Source organism: Lagenorhynchus albirostris, chromosome X (genome assembly GCF_949774975.1).
Source record: "Lagenorhynchus albirostris chromosome X, mLagAlb1.1, whole genome shotgun sequence".
Classification (NCBI taxonomy): domain Eukaryota; kingdom Metazoa; phylum Chordata; class Mammalia; order Artiodactyla; family Delphinidae; genus Lagenorhynchus; species Lagenorhynchus albirostris.
In genome coordinates this window covers 77,702,379-77,723,448 of record NC_083116.1, presented here as the reverse complement: position 1 = coordinate 77,723,448, position 21,070 = coordinate 77,702,379, and the positions used below count along the sequence as shown (strand labels likewise).

At 50.3% G+C, this 21,070-nt stretch overlaps 1 protein-coding gene across 9 annotated transcripts; it reads right to left on the bottom strand.

Moving 5' to 3' along the window:
• Positions 1-1,208: 1,208 nt before the first annotated feature.
• On the bottom strand, positions 1,209-20,886 carry LAS1L (LAS1 like ribosome biogenesis factor). Of its 9 annotated transcripts, none has more exons than XM_060136919.1 (15): positions 20,463-20,879; positions 19,560-19,685; positions 18,483-18,552; positions 17,570-17,651; positions 16,836-17,120; positions 16,506-16,552; positions 15,535-15,644; positions 13,707-13,792; positions 13,294-13,344; positions 12,774-12,980; positions 12,269-12,416; positions 6,648-7,189; positions 3,527-3,677; positions 2,097-2,257; positions 1,209-1,598 (listed from the first exon to the last, which is right to left on the bottom strand). In XM_060136919.1, exons 1-15 carry the CDS (start codon positions 20,651-20,653, stop codon positions 1,585-1,587), a joined length of 2,271 nt encoding a protein of 756 aa, XP_059992902.1. In that variant the 5' UTR covers positions 20,654-20,879; the 3' UTR covers positions 1,209-1,584. The 9 variants fall into 9 exon arrangements, with proteins under 9 accessions (XP_059992902.1, XP_059992905.1, XP_059992904.1 ...); XM_060136922.1 differs by having other exon boundaries at positions 2,097-2,200; XM_060136923.1 differs by having other exon boundaries at positions 1,464-1,598; positions 2,097-2,160; positions 20,463-20,878.
• Positions 20,887-21,070: the final 184 nt, after the last annotated feature.

Below are 21,070 nucleotides of genomic sequence, written 5' to 3'. Positions count from 1 at the left end.
TAGCATTTGGCAGGAGAGGGAAGAGTTGGAGGGAAACTGACTTTGCATTAACCTGTGCAGGAGACTGCTTGGCCCATGCCTGGTGCTTGGGTCCACACAGGATAGGAAATTGTAACCTTTTCAGCTGTTGGGCTCATGGACCACTTTGATAATCTGATTAAACCTGTGAACTAGCTCTAGAAAAATGATTACATACACATACCCACAAAGATATTCAGGATATCTTTTAAGAGGTGTTGGGGACTCCTTAGAGTCTTAACTAGTTTAAACCCTTGACTGGGCTCTGGCAGGACACTTACACTCAATTCCTCCTTGGCATTTTATAGCATATGCCCTCTCCTTCCTTTCACCATTCCTTGGCTCAGCCACTTCTAGAGCCAGCTTCTTGGCTGGAATGTGGCCTGGTTCTGTCCCTTGTTTCACCTTATCTGGGCCCAAACGGGCCCCACAGATGCCCACTCTCTCACCCAGTTATCACTTCCCCAAGTTGGGGTGGGAGATACTGTAGCCAATCTTAACCTCAGTCAACCACCACCCTGGAAATATCATCCTGAGAAAAACAAACAACTTGTGTACACTGGGGCTTTCTTAAGACACTTAACAAAGGCATCAGGTTACCATAATTGGTGGACTTTGTCCTTTTTCACCCAGCAGAGGGCTCTGACCGGTGAGACATATTTTATTCATCCCTGTCTCTTGGCAGCTCAGGGCTGACAGGGTAAGTAAGGCACTCTGAGTGTCTGAAGGAGTTGGGTGACCATAGAAGAACTCTGGTTCAGTCCCTTAGACATTTCTCTGTCCCAGTGCATACCACAGAGAAGTCCACTTCATCTTTTCTAGGCAAAAAGGTGACAAAGAAAGGTTTCTCTTTGACTTTCAACTGCTGTTTGGTGCCCAGTGAGGGCAGGCAGGTAAATGAGTCAGAAGCCTGCTGAATAGCAACAGGAAGACCTGGGTCTTCCAGCTGTCAGGGAGGTTCTGAGCAGATTCCCCTGATGCTGGCTGGGCTTTATGGCCAACAATGCCTCTTCTGGGGCCTGATGCTTCCTAGTGAGCTGGCCTCACACTACATTCCAATGAGGGGAGTGAAAATGGTTTGAGTCAGAAAAAAAGGCAAAAAAGGGGCAGTGGACCCAGATCCTGCTCTGTTATGATCCCACCTTTTCCGGAGCCCCCAGAATAAAGGAAGAAGCACACAATCCCTCATCTCACAAACACCAAAACAGTTGCCTGTTTATTGTTTTTCAAAACAAAAAACAAAATGAAACAAAGCAAAACAAAATAAAACATATTCAAAATCCTACTGTGATTTTGAATCCTACTGTGATTTTGAAAGCTGAGCTGATATGGCTGATGCAGGCTGTCTCCCAGCTTGTTTTATGGAGCATTAGGTGCACTGGCAGAGTGGGGGAGAGTGGGCTGTTGCCCCAGTAGCACTGGATGAACACCTGCACCAGGGCTGGCATCAGAAGAGCTGTAGGCCACTTTTGAGCCCATGCAGCTGGCCCTGGCTCCAGAGAAGGCCGTCCAAGTTGCCACTGTCATTGCTGCCGTTGCTGCAGTTGCCACTGCCAATGCTGCAGCTCAGGCCCAGGGTGCTGCAAAGAGAGGGGAGAGGGGAGGTCAGTCAGGGAAGGAGGCAGCTTTAGGCTCTAGAGGGGCTAAGGGTGCTTGATGTGTGTGTCTATGGGAAGGGCCCACCCTCTTGCCTGGCTTTACAAAGAGACTGGAACACATCTGAGAAACCACTTCAAGATGGGCCCCAGGGGTGGCTCTGCCCTGCCCTCAGTTGAGGGAGGAGGGAGAAAAGGAGTGGAATTTTTCAAATGAAACTTTATATAGAACCCCAGTACATAAACCAGATTAAAGCAGAGCTAATTGGGTTGAGGTAGCAAAGGAAGACCCGTACCACCCTACCCCCAGGAAGGCATTAAAAGTGGCTGCCTTAATAGGCTTTCTTCTAAGGCCCTAGATCTTGGGGGCCCAGAGGACCCTGGGCTGGATCCCTCCCACCCCAACAGCAGGTTAAGGGGCCCAAGGCCAGGCTTAGGCTGCAGGGCTAGGCCCAGCTCCCATCTCAGGATTGCAGAACTGACCTAGGGAGAAGACTGCCCTCCTCTTCCCTGGCCCTGCTCGGAACACTCTTGCTTCCCCTGCTTCCTGCAGGTCAAAAGTTCTTCCAGGTAGATGAGGGTGACAGCTGAGAGCAAAGCCATCATCTTTCCTCTCAGGGAGATCCACGGTTACACTAATGCAGCTGAAAAAACCCTTAGAGATGATCTAGCCCCATCCCCTCCCATCACTCACCATCTCACAGACAAGGGAACTGAGGCTCAGAGATGAAAAAGGACTTGCTCAAGGCCACACAGCCAAGTCGGGGTGGAGCTGAGACAAGGAGCAGGGGCAGGCACGCTGGCTCCAGCTGAGGAAGTCTCCCTACTACAGGGGGTGTGGGACTGGGCCTCCTTCTGGATAAAACAGTTCTACCTGCCCACAATTCACCCTTGATACCTTGATGTTCATCAAGACAGCCCTACCCAAGGGAGAGGAGGTCTCTCTCTCAGACATGTGGGCCCCACTCGCAACTACAGACAACCTGGCTTCCCCCACTGCCTCCTCTTCTCTCCAAGAGGCCTGCTGCCCCGGCTTACAGCAGAGAGTCCATGACACTGCCTTGGGCCTGGCCTGTTGCTGGGGTCCCTGGGTTCCATAGCCCTCTCTCTGAATGTCTAGAGGAAGAAGGGCTCATCTCCCATGAAGTGGGCAGGCAGCACAGGGACAGACTGTTTCAGGGGCCCACAGAGGTCTCTCTCTGGTACTCACAGGATTGTCCCAGTCACAATGGCCCCACATTCTGGAATGTACAGGCCCTCTGGATGGGCTCCTCTGTGTTACCAGCAGAGCCCCTCAGCAAGGGCTGCTTGGTTCCTGCCTTCCTGATGACCCAAGGGCTCCTACGCCTGTGATCCAGAGGTGAGTTTCGAGGGACAGCATGGAGCCCTGCATAGGCCTTGCTACCAAGATGCCTGGACAGTGCAGGGAGGCCTACTGATTACTCTGTGCACCTTTGGACAAATCTCTTCCCCTTTCTGGGCCTCAGTTTTCTCCTCAGGAACATGAAGAAGTTAATTAGAGCACTCGTTCTTGACTTTTTAGGAGTGGTGGATCCTTTAGAGAATCTGTTGAAAGCTATGGACTTCTCCCTTCCCAATACACACACACACACACACACACACACATACATACACATAAACACACACACACATGCATGCATGCACAAACCAGAAGCAATCTGAGAGGGATGCCAAGCCAGTTCTATGTGGCTGCCTCACTGGTCCCCCACACTAGGGGCTGGGACTCCTGGCAAGGGCCCAGCCAGGGACTGGAGCTTATATTTCACTCATTTTGGCCCTGACTGGGGACAGTTACCTCCCCCAACCACCCCACTCTATGTTCTTCCCTTCCTCCCTCCCTCCTGTGGGAGGCAGAGAAAGGGGTGAGAAATCCTGCTGCCATGGGCACTCACCCAGTCTTGCATGTTGGGGGTTCCAGCCGCTGGTCTAGCACAGGCTGGTCCAAAAGATACATGGTGTCATAATTCTCCAGCATAAGCTCTGATGGGTCTTCGGTCTGACCTGGCATTCGGCCTAAGGGGAAAGTGTCCCATCGTACATCTTCTGTGGAGCAAAGTGAGGAGGCAAGAGAGGGCTGATGAGCTAGTTCTCATATGGGTGCACAAGCCCACCTACTCTGTCCATCCACCCACCTTACTTAGCCTGCTCAGCACAGGCTGTGTATCTTCATCCTCACTCCTCTCTGCATCATTTCTCATCATTTCTCCTCTCCACCTTAGCATTCCCTGTCCCTTCCATACTCCCCCATACACTCTTCATGGTCCTCCTATGTGTTCACATGCAGCACCCCCACCACAGCCACCCCCAACCCCCGCATACCATGCACACAACTATCACAACTGTAGACATTTTTGTTCCTCTCCACTCTTCTTCTCCTACTTCCCCAAACATGTCCCTACACAGATACAGATGACACCTTCTTCAGACCTGGCTGTATCACTGCCTCAATCGCTCACCCTCACCCCTATTTTCACACATGCATATATATATATCCTGGAGAGTCTGGATGCCCCTGAATTCCCACCACACCTCCTCCCCAAACTGAAAGATACCTCTGCATATCTGAATGACCTAGATATCCTACACATCTATGCACAACCACCCCTCCCCCTCCCAACATGTTTGAGTGCCACATCATTTCTTAGTAGCCTTGCCTTGAGAGATATACATACAGGCCCACATACCACCTCAGGGTGAACACTCTCTCAGCAGTTATCATGCTCTCCCTGCCCCCTGCAAGGTCTTGTTGCCCCAGATGTGCACACAAAGAACATCCCTTCTCTAGGAAAGGACTGTCTCATTGCATATCCCACCCCCTATAGATGCCTCAATATACATACATAAGCACACTGACCAAACCCTCCACTCAACAAATGTTTCCAGTTTTACTCCCTGCCTCTCATTCTTCTCCTGCACAGGCACACAAACCAGAAATCTTAACGTCCCTGCATCTCCACATATGTGTATACACATACAGAGGAAGTAACAACAAGGGGGAGAGGGAAAGATTTCAATGCCCTAGGCCTTTCCACATTCACAACCCCTCCCCGTCCCTGCCATACTCCACTTCGGAATGGACCATGTCAGGCACTCCCCACCCACTCTGTCCTATCACTTAAGTACCCTCCACACAGTATTATATTAAATCCCTTCCCCATCCTTACACTAGTGCATCCAGTGTTTTCAAGCGAAGCCTTCACTGGTGAGCTCCTCCAAGTAGATCCAGTTTCTGGCCTCCTGCATCTCCCTGGTACCCAAAGAATTCTCCCTGTCATTATGCCCCTGGCATTCTGGAAAGTATCAACCCTGGACTAGAGTTTTATGTTACCCAAAGAACCCCCGCAGGAAGGGCTGTACCTCTGCTTGCCCATCTCCCCATCCCTGGCTCTCTTACACGAAGGAAGTTGTGACTCTTAACACCCTGCATTGCCCTATGTATACAAAGACACCTTTGTACACAGGGACCATTCCCCCATGTCTGTCACTACCTGACCATCCTCCCTACTCCCAACCCTGTCTACATCACTGCCCTTGGCTCTCTAGCCTGATACCTTTGTACATGTCCCCTCAGTGATAGCACAGACCACATAGGCCATCTCAACATGGCTGTTTCACTGCCTGTTTTCAGGCCTTTCCATATCCCCCCACCTCTTATTGTTTCCACTTCTCTCCCTCATACAGATGCCTCCTGGTCCTCATAGGTCTTAGCAACCCTGCCTCCTCTTCCAAAAACATATATGACCATGTGTGCATGTATGCACAGATGCACATACAGCCCACTTCACACTTTCTCTTTTCACAACCCCTACTCTCTCTCTTTCTTTCTCTCTCTCTCTCTCTCTCTCTCTCTCTCTCTCTCTCTCTCTCACACACACACACACACACACACACACACACACACACACAAAATTCTGCCTGAGTCACTGCCCCTCCCTTTGAATATTTACAAACACAGCCCTCCTTACTCTAAGAGATTTCTCTGTTGCTGTGCCTTGGTTTGTCCAGCACATGCAAGCAATACCCATTCACACACACACACACACACACACACACACACACACATAAATATGTTCCCCCATCTGTAGCACTCAGGGCCTTTATGTCCCAGCCCTTCCACACACACGTCCATAAGGGCAAAGACTTCACTTTCCCCCTAAGCTCTTTCACTGCTTCCCCTTTCTCTCCCTATTGTTCCCCACCAAGCCTACCCCACAGCATACCCAGTCCCAGCCCCAGGCTCCATCACATGGGCTGTGCCCCATGTCTACCCCTGCCTCCAGCGTGTACACATACACACATGCCCATGTGCACACATCAGACTGTTCATTCCTGCGGAGTCCCCCTGCCTTAAGGTTCCTGCTCCCCAACCCAAATGAGGGCATTCAAAAAACCACCCTCAGGAGCTGACTCATGTTCCTCCACCTACCGTTCAACCCCCTGCTCCCTCCTGGCTTTGTCTCACTAACTTGCATACTCACCAAAAAACTGCACTGCTCCTTATTCTCCCCCTTCTGATCTCATTTCCACTTCCACTGACTGAATACCCTTGGGTTCCTTCTCTCTCATACACACAGCAAAATCCTGTCCTATCACCAACCAGCCTCCACGTGTCCATACACATTCACATATACACAGAAAGCACTATTCTTTGGCTCCTTGCCCTGATCACTGCACATGAAAAACACACGCAGAATCATACATATATCAACCACCTAACTCTAGCTTTCTGTGTTTTGCTGCCCAGTGCCCACACCCACACCAACCTCTCTGAATATGCTCTCTGCATGAGGCAGCTGGCAGCATGACAGTGCTAAGGTCCCTGGCGCTCACATGCTCCATCTTAAGGGGGAGGGAAACCAGCTGTCATCCACACACCAGGCTGTCTCCCAGGCTTGCCTCATGCTGGCTACCTCCTGCTACTTTCCATCCTTTCTCTAGGGTGAAGGGAAGCCTCAAGAGCCAGCCAGAGAGGGAAGATAGATGTGGGGAGAAAGTGGATATCAGGCTTCTTACCTGAGCTAACTTGCCATGTAGAGCCCTCTAAAGCTCCTCTTTTCTGGGCCAGGAGCCTGGCATTCTCAGCAGTGGGGGACTCTTCCTCCATAGAGAAAGGCCCCACTTCCATCCTGTCTTCCTCCTCTTCATCTTCGCCGTCGTCGTCATCATCGTCGTCGTCGTCGTCGTCGTCATCATCATCACCTTCCTCCTCCTCCTCCCACTTCTGGTCATCATTTTCCTCTTCCTCCTCCTCTCCCTCCTCCTCTTCCATCTGGTCTTCCAAGGCCTCTTGCTTCTTCTTCTCATCTTCCTTGGCATCATTAAGGCTGCCCTGTTCCTCCTGTTGCTGGGCTTCTCCTTCAGGTCCAGAGCTCGAGCCAGCTGGTTTGAGGCTCCAGTACAGGCTGTCCAGTGTGTATGGAGACTTCCCAATGGGGGAAGCCTCTGAGCCCTCCTGCACCAGGTTGTTTTCTCCACTCTGGGTATAAATGGAACAGATGCGCAGCAGCTTCTCCTGCTCCTCGTCTGGCAGGACCTGCCCCATGGCTTTGAAGATGCTGAGCAGAGGGATGGAGTAAGAAAGATTCAAAATCTCAAGTCATTTTATATCCCAAAACTCCAGTTTCAATTTGGTCTCTGAGCTTCCAGACCTGCCTCTGAAAGGCAGTGCAGTAGAGCAGACAAAACACAGATACAATAGGGCCATGGACCCTGAACGAGCTCCGTAATTCATCTCTGTGGCTCACTTCCACTCTCAGTAAAATGAGGACAATAATGGCACCTAACTTAGAGGGTTGTTGAAAGGAGTAAATAAGATAGCTCACACAGAATGCCTGGCACAGTGCCTGGCACATAGTAAGCAATCAATAAATGAGAGCTATTAATCTGTACTGAAATGCTATGTAAATACACAAACTAGCCAACAGGCCTGCAGGGCTGGACATGAGAATAGATCCCTCTCTTTAGCCGAGCAATGTATCCTGAGCTCCAAAGATATGCCTGGAAGTGTGCTGTGCTCCTTCTGCATGGAACACAAAGTGTGATCCCTTTTGGGAGACAACTACAGCCCAGCCTGGAATGGAGGAAAAGAAAAAAAAAAAGCAGCAGCTGACAAGACAAAGCAGAATGTGGGCGGGAGGCCAGATGAGCAATGCAGACCTGGGCACTACAGGAGCTGGGGGGAGGCAGAGAGCACAAGGAGGGCAGGAGAGATCAAGGGAAGGCTTTGTGCAGAGACAAGAGCGAGCACACCGGGCTGTGTGCATGCGGTGAGAGTAGCCTGGCTCGAGCGGAAGGGCTGTGCTGAGCAGCTGTGGGAGCAAGAGAAGCCTGCAAAGGTTAAGTGTGTGTGTGTTGGGTGGAGGGGGTCATCTGACGTGTGCTCAAGCACAGGTGAAGGCTGCATTTCTGAAGATCACCATGGTGACCATGTGGAGGATGGCCTGGGTGGGGCAGCCTGGAGTCAGGGAGAGTCGGTGAGGGCTGACCTAGGGCACTGGCAGCAGTGATGGGAGGGAGAGAAGCTATGAAGGACAGACAGACAGAGAGCAGGGCTTGGTGATCAGATGGTAGAGGGGAAGGCAGAGGGGAGTTAAAGATGACGACATCGTGCATACAAAGGACGGCGCTAACAGCAAAACCACCAACAAACACAGAGCGGTTGGGAAGGAGAGCTCCTGGGGAGGAAGAGGGTGAGTACCCCTTGCAGAGCCTCACATAGAACTGGGCACCCAGCAGGCACCTAGTCACCGCTGGAGGCATGGTAGGATGGACAGATGGATAGTTTCCTTCTAAGTGTATTGAGTTTGAATTGTGGGTTGTTCACAGAAGGAAGGGCCATGTGCTCAGCGGGCTGTTTTCTCTCTGGGCCCCATAGGCAGACCAGACACATAGGTGTGGTTGCTGGTCACTGGCTGCTGGGGGTAGGGCTGGGAGCTAGTGATTCCACTGGGAGACCCTCTCTGCAGGGCTAATTTCACATTCCAAGATGGCACTGGCTCAAACTGACTTGATATTGGCTGGCTGGGGGAAGCTCTCAAAAAGCTTCCAGCCTTACTACTAAGAGGAAAAGCCAGAGAGAAACTCTCTTCCCTCTCACTGTGGTCCATTTGTAGGATTAATAATAAATATTCCCAGGTACTTTATGTTGGCAAGATGCCATATTACCACTGTTTATTATTATTACATACCCACTCTCTCAAGCTGTCTAGTCTGACCACTGAGGTGCAGGGGTGATATGAATCTTAAAATCCATCTCCTTCCTCGGGTTTGCCTGGTCACAGCTAGGGACTGAGAAGGTCACAGGTCAGGCTGGTGGAAAGAAGGTGGACTTTGGACTCATAAGCCCTGGGCCCAAATCCCTGTCCCACCACCAACAAATTGCATGACTTTTGGATAAGTCGCTTCACACTATTCAGAACCTTGGTGTCTTTCTTATCTGTCAAATAAAAGTATATAATATCTCCACCTCCAAAGACTGCTGTGTCAAGTTAAATGAAAATGCTTCTACAAACACAGCACCATGTCCGACACTTAATTGCCAGTGGTATCTTTTATTTTTCCTGTGGGGAAAAGAAAAGTCATGTTCTGTATGTGCAATCTAATGGAACACTGTAGAAAGAGCACAGGAGTAAGGACAGTATATCTGGAATCTGGTTTCTGGCCCCAGCTCTGACTTGCAGACTTGTTACTGACTTGCAGCCTAATACCTGGGGAAATCCCATTTCCCAATCTGTGTAACAGGATGATTAGGACTAGATTCACCGATTATCTGCGAAAGGCAGGATCTGTGCACAAGAAATCGTACCCAAGTGAGCCGCTGTTACTGCTGGCATGTGTCGCATCCCGCTGGTATGCTTGGGTTGGGAGAAGATCTCTGTGGTCCAGACTTCTCCAAGACCAGCAGCTTCCACTCTGTAGGCACTTAGGATTGGAAAGTACCTTGAAGGCCACTTATCCAACCTTTCCATGCTGCTCTTTTCATTCCCTCCCCCCATTACATACATATGCCATATTCCTTCAGAATTTTGAAATTTCCTTTATTCTTTCTCTTGCTGGAATTGCTCAAATGCCTCTAGGATTTTTTGGTTCTCCTCCCAGTTTCCCACCCATCCATATCACTTCCAGTCTAGAGCATACACATCTGGAGATTTGGCTGTTTGGTTCAGTCTCATCTCCTGGAGGTCTTGAACTGGCTGTCTTTTGTCAACAAGGCTACTTTTTTCTCTTATAAGTTACTTATAAGATACAACTGTGCCCCAAATGTCATTAGGGTTCAAGAAAGACTTTCTGACTCCATGGGAAAGATCAGGGGACTAAGATGGTCTTAGCATCCAGACTCCCACTTCATTTATTCCTCAAGCCTGGACTCAGCTCCCACCAAAGACAGCACTGCTGGCAATGAGACAGCAGAGTACAGTTCAGTTCAGCATTTACTGAGGTTTATTTGGGGCCTGGACTTGCATGGCGTGCTGGGGCACAGATGGCTAATGCAGAACCCTTGTCCTTGAAAAGCTTAGTCTGATAGAGGGAAGGAGACACTAGGGGAAATAGACACGAATCTCAGATTTGAGAAGTACTTGAGAGAATCAACATGACACAGTAGATAGTGCTGCCACCAAGTGAGATAGGGAGCAGAGGAAGAAGTTCACTTTGGGGCTGGGGTGGGGAGTAAGATGACCCATGCTCTTTTGGTCACAGTAAGGTGACTGGAGGCCATCTAAGGGGAGATATCTGGCATGCGGTCAAATACAGGAGGTTTAATCTTAGGGGAAAGGCCTGAGCTAGATAAAGAGATTTGAGCTTTGGCACTTTACTGGAACTAGTAAAAAAGCACAGGCATTTGAAGGAGGGAGTGGTAAACAGCATCAATGCGGCAGACAGGCAATGGACAAGGGCCCACTGGATTTGGTAATTAGGTCAAAGCAGCTCTGGGGATGAATGCCAAATTGCAGCAGCTTGAGGAGTAAGAAGGTAGTGAGGAAATTGAGACTGCTGAGTATAGACTACTCTTTTGAGATGTTTTGATAGGAAAGGAAGGAGTGATAAGCTAGTGATAACCCAACAGAGGGATGCAGGGTCAAAGGAGATTTTGCTTGTGTTGTTGTTGTTGTTGTTTGGTTTAAAGATAAGAAAAACTCAGGCACTGTTCACAGGTTGAAGAGTAAGAGCCAGTAGAGCAAAGGAGAGGCTGGGGTGAGGCCCCAGTGATGCTAGCAGAGAGCACAAGTGGAGGGAAGGCTTTGAGGTTGGGCAAGGCCACCTCATACTGAGACTGGCGACAACGTTGAGTGTAGCCGAAGATCAGTTCATGAGGGCTGGACCTCAGGTCAAGGGGGCCCTGCTGGAGGCCTCCATGTGCTTGAGGAAGCTAGGGTGAAATGGGAGGGGGGGATGGGGCTTGAGATGAGCGGTAAGGTTTTCAAAACAGTCAGGAAACAGGAGAGAAAGTGGGCAGAAAACAAGTAAAAGTTCAGACAAGCAGAACTGAGGCCTGGCTTGAGATTAAAAATCATACCTCTGCAGTGGCAGCAATCTGCAGGGCTATGTGGTTTTCTCCAGCAGAGCTCAGCTACCCGGGCTGAGGAGTGGGAGAAGCAGAGTGGGGAGGATCACTCCTAGCTTGGGGGTTTGCAAGTCAGACACACCAAGGGATGGGCAGAGCTGAGGATGCTGATGATGGGTGGTTGAAGTGATCAACCACAGATAGGATTGAGGGGAAGCAAAATTGAGGCGGGTAAGAAATGGAGGGATGGAGGTCTGGAGGCAGGCAAAGAGCAGATGTTGTGGGATGCGAGGGTGAGAACTGGTAGGACAACAGGTGGTGGTCACCGAGTGGGATGCTGGGATGTAAGCTTTCAGAGGTGGAATAGCTCTGAGTGATGGAAGTGGGTTGCTGAGTGTAGTGGAGAATGAAGGTCACTGGAGGTGAGGAGCTGCAGTGTCAGATGGGTCACTCAAATGAAACAGATCTCATTCCAGAAAGCAGGAAGAGAATTGGGTGCTAAAGCCTTCCATGAGTATGAGGGAAGTGGCTCAGGGTCAGGAAATGACAGAAAAAAAGGGAGACAACCACAGGTATTTACAGGAACCAGTGCAATATTCAGTTTGACCACAGCGCCCAGAGTAGACTGGGTAAAGGGGAATCACAGGAGGTATGGTTGTCATGATAGGTTGGGGCAGAATCAGAAAGATCTTTGAATGTCAGGCTAAGAAGCCTAGACCTCATTAGGAAGGCAGTAAGGAGCCACTGAAGGTAGTTAAGCACCTATGAGAGGTATATTTTGGGAAGATAATAGAGACAGCACTGGGCGTAAAGTCAGAAGAATGGGTTCAATAATAAACAGCAGCTACCATTTATTGTGCACTTACTCTGTACAGGCCACTGTGCTAACCACTCTAGGGGGGTTGCCTTGTCCATTTTCATACTGGACTCAGTTCAGCCACGTCTTAAGCTCTGTGATCTTAGGCAAGAATACCCTACCCTCTCTGGGACTCAATTCTCTCATCTGTTAGTAGGATGGCGACAGGACTAGATGTCCTTGCAAGGGCTCGTCCAACTGTGCCATTCTAGGGCTGTGTGGCCCTGAGGCCTGCAGGGTCTCACCCTCTTACCGAATGGAATTCAAGAGACTTACAGCTGAAGGAGTTGGGGGCTGGCCCAGCAAGGTGAACCCAAGCAGGACTCAACCACCTGGGGCCAGTCAAGGGAGGCAGAGCAGTTGAATAGCCTCCAGTTCTTCCTCGCTTCCCACTGGCTTGCAGAAAACCGGCGGGCGTTCCGTCCTGAGAGAGAAGAGAGGGCCTGAGGAGAAGGAACTAGAAATCCCCCCCACCCAATCTTGCACCTTGAAAAGCTTGGCTCTGCCCATCCCTGTCTCCCCAGACTCCGACTCCCCATTCTATACCTCCCAATTGTTCAAAGTATTCAGGACTCTTTGCCCCAGTCCAGTTTACTTGGTTCTGAGAAGAAAAATGTGAAGGGAGATTTGTCCACTGCTGCTGTGGGGCCCTCTTGGGCAGACCTAAACCTTTCACAAGGGATGTGTCCTCCTGGTGCTATTCAGTCGAGAGCTGAGCACAGTGGCAGATGCTCTTGCCTGGGCTGCATTAGGCCCTGGGGCTAGGGCTAGTCTCCCTCACCAGTTTTGGTGTTAGCCACGATCAGTTCAATGGTCCATCTGAGGATGTAGGTGGGCCGGATCCCAGTGTCCCCCAGGGCTGGCAGCTCAGAGAGCATCCTTTCCAGCAGGGCCTGTGTGAAGGTCTGGGAGTGGAGGCCCCTGAGCAGGGGCTGCCAGAATTGAGAGAACGGCCTTGGCACCAGGACGTCATTCAAGTCCACGTTTTCTGGTTTGTGAGAAACACCCATTGACAGGAAAAGGGGAGGCAGGGAGGGAGAGAGAAGGAAGGAGGGAGGGAAGAAGGCGAGAAAGGGAAAGAGGGAGAGAGAGAAGGAAGAGAGGAAGAGGAGGAGAGAGAGGGAGAAGAAGAGGGGGCCCCACCAACAATAACAGAGTTGCCACCGCAGAACAGGAGGAAAGAGGAAAGTAGAAGAGCGGGGAGAGAAACCAGTTAGTATCTGGTAAACAACAACTGACTCAAAATAGAATATAAAAGAAAAAGAGTTCTGGTTCTAGCTTCGGCTTTGTCAATAACTCACTGTGTGACTTTGGGTCAGTACTTTCCCCTCTCTGGACCTCAGTCTGCCCATCTGTAACATGAGGATGTTGGACTAGATGACCTCACAAGGCCCTTCCAGTTCTGCTGTTCTAGCTCTCTACCAAGTGGCTAGATCACAATTAACATAGCACAATAATGGCATTAAGACCCCCACCCCCACCCCAGCCCACCCCAGCCCACCTCACCCCACCCAATTCCAGGCCACCTAAGGATAGCCCAATAACTACTTATCAGTGGGGCTACATGTTCTGCTCAGCCAAGAGGGCTTCCAGTAGCTATGGAACAGCAGTAAACAGCCCTTACCTCCCAGTCCAGGGCCACCCAGCCCACCCCCGGTGTTCTTGCCCAGGATACACAGTACCCTAAGGCTGCATCGAGCCTCCAGGACCCTACCTTCATAGTCTAACTGCAAAGCCGCCAACTGTTCAAATGTGGGGATGAGAAAGCCGTCATCCAGAAAAGCATCTAGCAGAGCCTCCCTGGAGCAAGAGGACACTAAATTAAGTAAAATGAAACAGGCAGAAGACCCTCTTCTACTCCCCTACCCACTCCCAAGGCAGCTAATGCCTTTGACTCAAATGGCCAAACCAGCATGGGGGAAAAGGAAGGCAGATGACAGTTGGTTCTCAGGCCTCAGCCTCCCTGAGTCAGGGGCTGAGCCAAAGACTGGGATCTGTGGGTTTTGAACAAGCATTTACCTAGCACAGGCAAATCTAAGGCCCATAACAAGGGCAGTAGTGGCTTAACAAGTCCGAAAGCACAGATGAAGAAAAGTCCCAGGCCCACAAAGGAGTTAAATGCCTGAGGTTATAGGGTCAAGGGCTTTTAGACTTTAGTTCCTGCTTAGTCTTTGTTTCCCTTGACAGTCCTCCAGTCTCCTACCGCTTCCCTTCTCCCTGGTTACCCTCTTTCAGATCTTACAAGCAGAAACTTTGGGGACTCAATTGCTGGGCCAAATATTATATTATCCTCATTCCTAAGGACCCCAAGAACCCAGAACTAAGATACAGAGGTTAAAAGTATAAGCTATAGGGGTAATCTCTCATCCCCATCTAGCTTAAACCAAAACCAGCAACATCCAGCTGTCTCCTCCAGAGCTAGCAGTTCCCTAAGAGAGGCTCTCCTAGCTGATTGGGCTGAGGGGGAACAAGAGCTCCCAAGGTGTCTCAATGTCTGGAGGGTTGTCATGCTCAGATCCCTCCCTCTACCAGGCTCAAGGAGGAAAGAGTTGTCCTTCCATCCATCTCCCATCTCCTCAGGTCAGTATGCAGGAAGAGCACTTAAAACAGTCAGCCAGTTGCCTGCTCAGCATGACCAGGCAGACGCTACTGTATAGCACAAGGATAGTTTTCCAAGCTACGGAGGGGGCCACCACTCACCCCTTTACTGAAGGGTACAGCTAAGAAGCCTAGGCTGGGCAGACACTGATAAAACACCTTTGGAACTACTGGTATCCTGGGAATAAAGAAGACGCCAGGGACAATCCTAACCTGCACTGCAGGCTCCTCACCCAGGCCCACTCTGCCACATACACCACCTTCCTATACTCTCCGCTCCATCCCAGATTCTTTCCAACCTCTTCCCAAAGCCCTTTCCAGCTGAATGTAGGTAGCAAGCCCCAAAGAGCCAGGGAGGAAAGGAATGGATAGACACTGTCTGCTCTGACTGAACTGAGTACTACTTTGAGGGGAAAATAAGGCTCATGGCCATACTGGGTGGGTCAGTGGGGACTTAGTCTTTGGAGGATCCAGGCCCTGGGAAGGCCCCTCCTCTCTCTCCTCAACCACAATTATCCAGGGGATGTTGATCCTCTCTAATAGCAGTTCAAAAGAGACCAGCAGTGCCTACCATATATCTTTTACCTCAAACTCGGACAAGAGATCGGCAGTGAAAAAGCAAAAGGTTAACGGCTTTTCCTAGTTGCCAAGAGCTCCACATACCACTGGACAAACAGGAACAAAGCTGGCCAGGGGATGGATGACGGTAGACATTCCTGCCTCTGGCCATTTCAGTTACTCAGAGTAGGCAAACCCCACCTGGTAGCTGGCAGGGTTTGGGGAAGAGGATCATGTGAAATGCAAGGTCACCCGTGGTGGGTCAAGATTATCCCTGGGATTTCCTACAGCAGAGGTTGGCAAGCTGGGATATGAAAACCAATTTCAGTGAGGCTGCTACGCTCTACCCTAGAGAGTAGGCAGCCCCTGATTACCTAGTTACACACCTGTTCTCCCATGTAATGCCCTTGAGCTCTGCCAGGATGCATTCTACAGGTGGGGACAGGTTATTCCACGCCTTAATGGCCTGAGGTAAATACCTAAATTTCTCCAGCACCTGCCAGCAAAGAGGGTCCCATCAGAAGGCTGGTTCAGCCAGGTAACACCCCCCCATCCCTCCAGGATTCCTTCTCATAGGACCTCTCAGCATGTCCCTTCAGGGGATACGGCAGGGTATGCAGAGGTGAGCCCACAATGTCCCTATTGGTCCTGCAACTAAAAATATCCTGACTCTCAAACTCCAGACTTTCTCTTCTTCCTCCCTCCCCACCCTCCAAATTCCCTTGTTATTGTGGCTGTCAATAACCAGATAATCCAATACATAGATATCCAATGGGGGCATTTGGTTGGAGTTGGGCAGAGACCCTTGGACCAAGGGGTGAAAGGAAGCAATGGGTTATGGAAGAAAGTGAATCAGGAGACTCAGGTTCTTGTCCTGGTTCTATCACTAACTGCATATGTGACACTGGGCCAGTCATTTCACTCATCCATGGCTTCAATTTCTTCATCTGTGAAAAGGAAGGGTTGAGGTGAATGGTTTCTAAGCTTACCTCCCTTCCTGCTAAAACAGCACCCCTCAAGCTCACCTGATCTAGGAAGGTTCCTGGACGCCATCTGCTGATCAGCTGCAGTACCGCAGGTCTAAGCAACCACCTAAACCCTGTTGTTCCCTACCACCCAGTGGGACCGATTATCCACAAACTTCCAGTGATGTGCAGGATCGGCCAACTGGACTCTGCTCCTCTTGTCTCCTTCCTACTTCCCCTCTCTCTCTTTCCAAGAAGAGTTTTGGAAGAGCTTTCCAAGCTTTGCCACTTTTCTTTAAATTTCATTCTCAAGACTTCTCTCAGGTAGCTGGCAAGGGGGAAGAAATGGCTGGGGCAGATGAAAACAGGCCAAGTCAAGGGCACTTTCTTACCTTAAACTGCTCCTCTTCATAGGATACCAGCAGTTCTCGGGCTCTTTCTGAAAACAGAATAGGGAAACAGATAGAGCAGCCAGCCCTGTGCCTTGCTCCTGATGGAATTTTGAGCCCTCTCACCTCATTTCTTGAGTTGTAAATTGGGAACTAGAATTCTTGGCTCTCCTGCCTCATGGAGCTCAAGGAAGATGATTTGTGACAGTAATTTTTTTAAGCTAAGCCTCACCACAACCCCAGAGGAAATACTGAGCCAGGGAAATAACCAGAGTCAACCTAAGTCCGAGTCTTCCAAGCTCATGGGCCCCTTTCTGTATCAAGGACACCTACCATACAACTCTTTATGTCTCACAGCCTTTTGCCAATGTGGATCAACCTCTTTGTTGCCTTCGCTGTCTCCATCAGCCTTAACATCCAGCTCTGCACCTTTCTCCTCATCCTTAGGCTCTGGTTTCTGTTCTGTGATGTCATCAACGACAATGTTCTTATCTTCCTCTTGGTCTTCTTCATCTGTCTCTTCCCTGTCCTCCTCCAACTCCCAGGTCTCTCTTAGGCTGTTCTCCAGTTGGCGGCACCAGTAGGTCTTCTGGAGCCAATCCAGGACAAAGTAACAGCCTAAAGGAGGGGAGGAAGGAAGGCAGCGCCATAGTAACAGCCCAGGCAAGCAGCTCCTAGCAGGCCTCCAGCCTCATCTTGCTAACATTATGGGGAGGCCCCAGGTAAGAGGCTTGGCTCCAAGGAGGCACAAATCTCAAATATCTAGAAGCAGCCCTTCTTGCTCTGGGTTATCCCCGAGTTCTTTGCTTCCTCCCACTCACCAGCACATTTCCTAGAAAAAACCTATACCAGACTTGAAGATGGGATGCCAAAAACGGCACGGGGCTAGCAAGTGGGAGAACAGAGACTCCTTAAAGTTTGTGTCCAAGGCAAATGCCTCACTCACCTCACCCTAGTCTCAGCTCTGACCCCAAGTGAAGACCCTCCTCCCTCTCTCTCCCCCCACAGTGCCACGTAGCCCAGGCCTCTGGGCTAAACTGTGATAGGTATACTCCCTGGGAACTCACCCCTGCGGCAGTCATTTATATGGGGCATTTTCTTGTGGGTCAACTCATGGCGAAGTTCAACAATCCAATCCGGAATGTTCACCTGATTATGGGGGAGGGTGTGAGTGCAGAAATTAGAAAATATTAAAGCAGAAAGGGCCACAGAGATGAACTAACCTGGCTTCTCCCCATTTTACAGATAGAGAAACTGAGCTCCTGAGAGGAGGTTCCGTTCTTAGTGGCAGAGCCAAGATTAGGAACCAAGTCTCCTGATTCTCTTTACGCTCTGTGGAAGTGATCTTGAAAATCAGAAGACACTCGCCTCCCCCAACCACCAACTACCCTCCTCCAATGAAGAGATTCCTGTGAATGAGCATTAACAATCACCTTCTTCAGCCTCCCTCTGCCCTTGTCTGTACCAGTTGCTCTCCCAGGGTACCCTTTACTCTCCCCTCTCTTCCTCCCTTCCTCCTTCTCTCCCAGACCTCCTCCAGGAAGCTTCTCTTGATGGCTGAGAACCTGTCTGCCATCTGGGTCTCTACACACCTCCCATACTCACTCAAGGCGGGAATGTCTTGCATTTTCACCCTGCTTGGCTGAGTTTGTCTCCTCCTTCAGACTGTCAACAACCAGAGGGCAGGCACTTTAACTGCCACCTCTTTCCTGTCCCCACTCAGGGGTGCATTGGGGTGCTTCAGCTTCACCTGGGCCACTCCCAGCAAGCTGGGCAGGCCAAGCCCACTGAAGATAGCAGCCATGAGCAAGGGAGCAGGTCTGCTTCTTTCAAGCTAGAAGTTGAGGCTCTGGGGTTCTTGCTGGGCTTGGCTGACAGTGATGGGATGAGCTAGTCTGACTGTATCCATATCACCCCATGCCCCATTAGTGAGTCCTCCTGAGAAGAGAGAATTTAGCAAGTCCACTTTATCATACACACCTCCTGAGCCAGGAACTTGAGAGGGAGCTTGGCAAACTTTGTCTTCCTCTCCGAGATAAGGTTCACAAACCTGAGTTTGGGGGAGAAATAAGTGGCATAGCCCAAGTAACTGTTTTATTCAAACCAGTGGGGCTTTAAAACACCTTGCTGAGTTACTGTCAACTTGCATTTCCACAACCTTTCCAATGACTGTTCTGTCCTGTTCTTATGGTTGGTGTCAACCAGAGCAGGAATGGTTCCATCCAGTCTAACATTTACTGAGACTCTGCCCTGTACTGAAGCCATACAAATGAATAAGACACTGCTCTGGCCTTGAAGAGTTCAGTCTAGGATAAATAATCATGACATAATATAATATATTATGCTAGAACATAATATGTTATAAATGCTACAACAAAGGACTACATCAAATGATATGGGGAGCACAGCTAAACAATGGAGAAGGTAAGAAGAGCTAGGGAGGACCTCAAGGCAGACAAGGCAAACAGTATGAGCTAAGCAAAGACTCTGACAGATGAGAAAACTCAGAGGCAACCTTTTTCCTGATGTACATGATACAGCTAGAACCACTCTGAGTCGCTTTGTAAATCAGGAACTCCTGGCCCATGTCTCCATTTCCACAACTCAGTAACCTTTCAGTGTTCGTGGAGAGAATGGAAAAAAGGTGTAGGTAGGGGTAGGATTAGAAAATCCACATTAAATCATGGGCAAGGGCATTGAACCATGTAGAAAAGTTCCTCTGGGTGAAAGAGTAAAAGGGGGAAAGTAAATCAAACTGTCAAGGCTGGAAGAGACCCATAGAGACCACTTGGTCTGAACCACCCCCACCCAACATTCCAAAGAGAGGGAAAGAAAAACGGAAGAGAGAAGGCTCTCAGGAAAAAAGAGGAATGTGTGTTAACAGGGGGTACCAAAAGCTGTCACATTAAGCAATCATAAGGTGACCCATACACAGGGACACACAAGGCTTTTTGCTTCAGGTAGAACCCAAAGCCAAACTTTGCTTATCATGTGCTAAGCCCACGCCCCCCACCTCAAAAAACCACCCCCCCACATCCCTACCCATGTAGGTCTTACCTGACCAATGCCATGCCATAGAGCAGTCTAAGTTCATCAGTGCCCAAGCCACCAGTTACATCCATGAGCTTACAGCGTACCAGGTCTGCAGTAGAAGCCACTGCCAGGGGGAGTTCGTTGCCTAACCTAAAGGGCCACAGTCCAGCACCATCATAAAGGTCCTTTACACAGGCCCACCCTCCATCTCAGAACCTAGGTTGTAGGTTATTGCAATTATATACTGGTTCAAGAGTGTGTGGATAGACACAAATCAAGAAGCTGGGAAGAGGGAGGGTAATGTCCCTGGGATCCAATAGTACACAGGACATGAGAGGCTGGTTTAGGACATACAAAGGATATCTAACTGCTACACAGCCAATCAACAATTAAGTGTGGACACACTCCTTTCTTTCACCGTGAAACCCTCAACTCTTTCACCCAGAGAAGACCTTATTCTTGGAGGCATTAGCCCCTTGTCTGCTCCCAACTAAATCTTACCAACTGGACTGAAGCGCTCCATTCAAACATGCTTTTGCAGGCAAGCTCCCCCCACCCCCTTTCTATTTCGAATCAGAAATCCACCCTAGAGTGCTACTCCTTAAGACAAGGCTGGCTCAGCCACAGCGGTGCCCTCTCATCGGCACCCACCCCAAGATGAGAGAAGGTAAGGATCAAAGCTCACAGACTTGACAAAAGGGCTGTTGAGGCACACCCCGTTTCTTTCCGCAAAAGGGATTAGTGCACGAGCTTGGCTGCGACCTTCCCCCGGGCACTTGGGAGACAAGCAATGCCCAAACTACGCGTAGCGGGGGGCCATTAGGCATTTAGGAGAAAACTGGGTAATAAGGCCTTATGGAAATTCTACAAAGGAAGAGGTGAAGTGCCACCAGCACGCAGGCAGGAGGGCTAAGCCTGCCGCCTTACCTGCTCCTCCACACGGTGATGCGGTTCAGCGCGTACCGCTGCAATTTATGGTCGTCAGAGAACAGATACACTGTCACCTGATCCCACTCGGCCCTACTGAGCCAGGCGACCACGATGCGCTGGGCCCAGAGTGGCGGCGACCCTTTCTCTTTGACGCACTTCCCGCACCACGCACTCCACACGCGATCCATCCCCCGGGGACTCAGGCCTGGCTCAATCCCGGATTACCACCAGACACCGGGCTCGTTGCCAGGCTTTGGGCCGCCGCACTCCGCACAGCCTCCAGCTCAACGTGCTACCCTCACTCCAAACCGCCGCCGCAACAGCAACCAATGGGAGAGTGTGACCCCGACGCAAGCCCGCCTCCCACCGTTAGCGCGGCAAATCGAAACGCGAGAGCTAGAGGCTGACCAAACCACAAGTTGCGGGAACGGCCTCTCCGACCGGAAGTGTTCTTTCCTCAAAGCAACCGTACCAGCTGCAAGCATTCAGCCTCAAGGTTCCGCTAATTTCCTGGTTGCTAACGGAATTCTGTCCCAGACCCGGAGGGACACTTCTGGGCTGCAGGAGGAATTTTAGTTTGCGCTCCCTGGCGGGCCGGGGAGGGA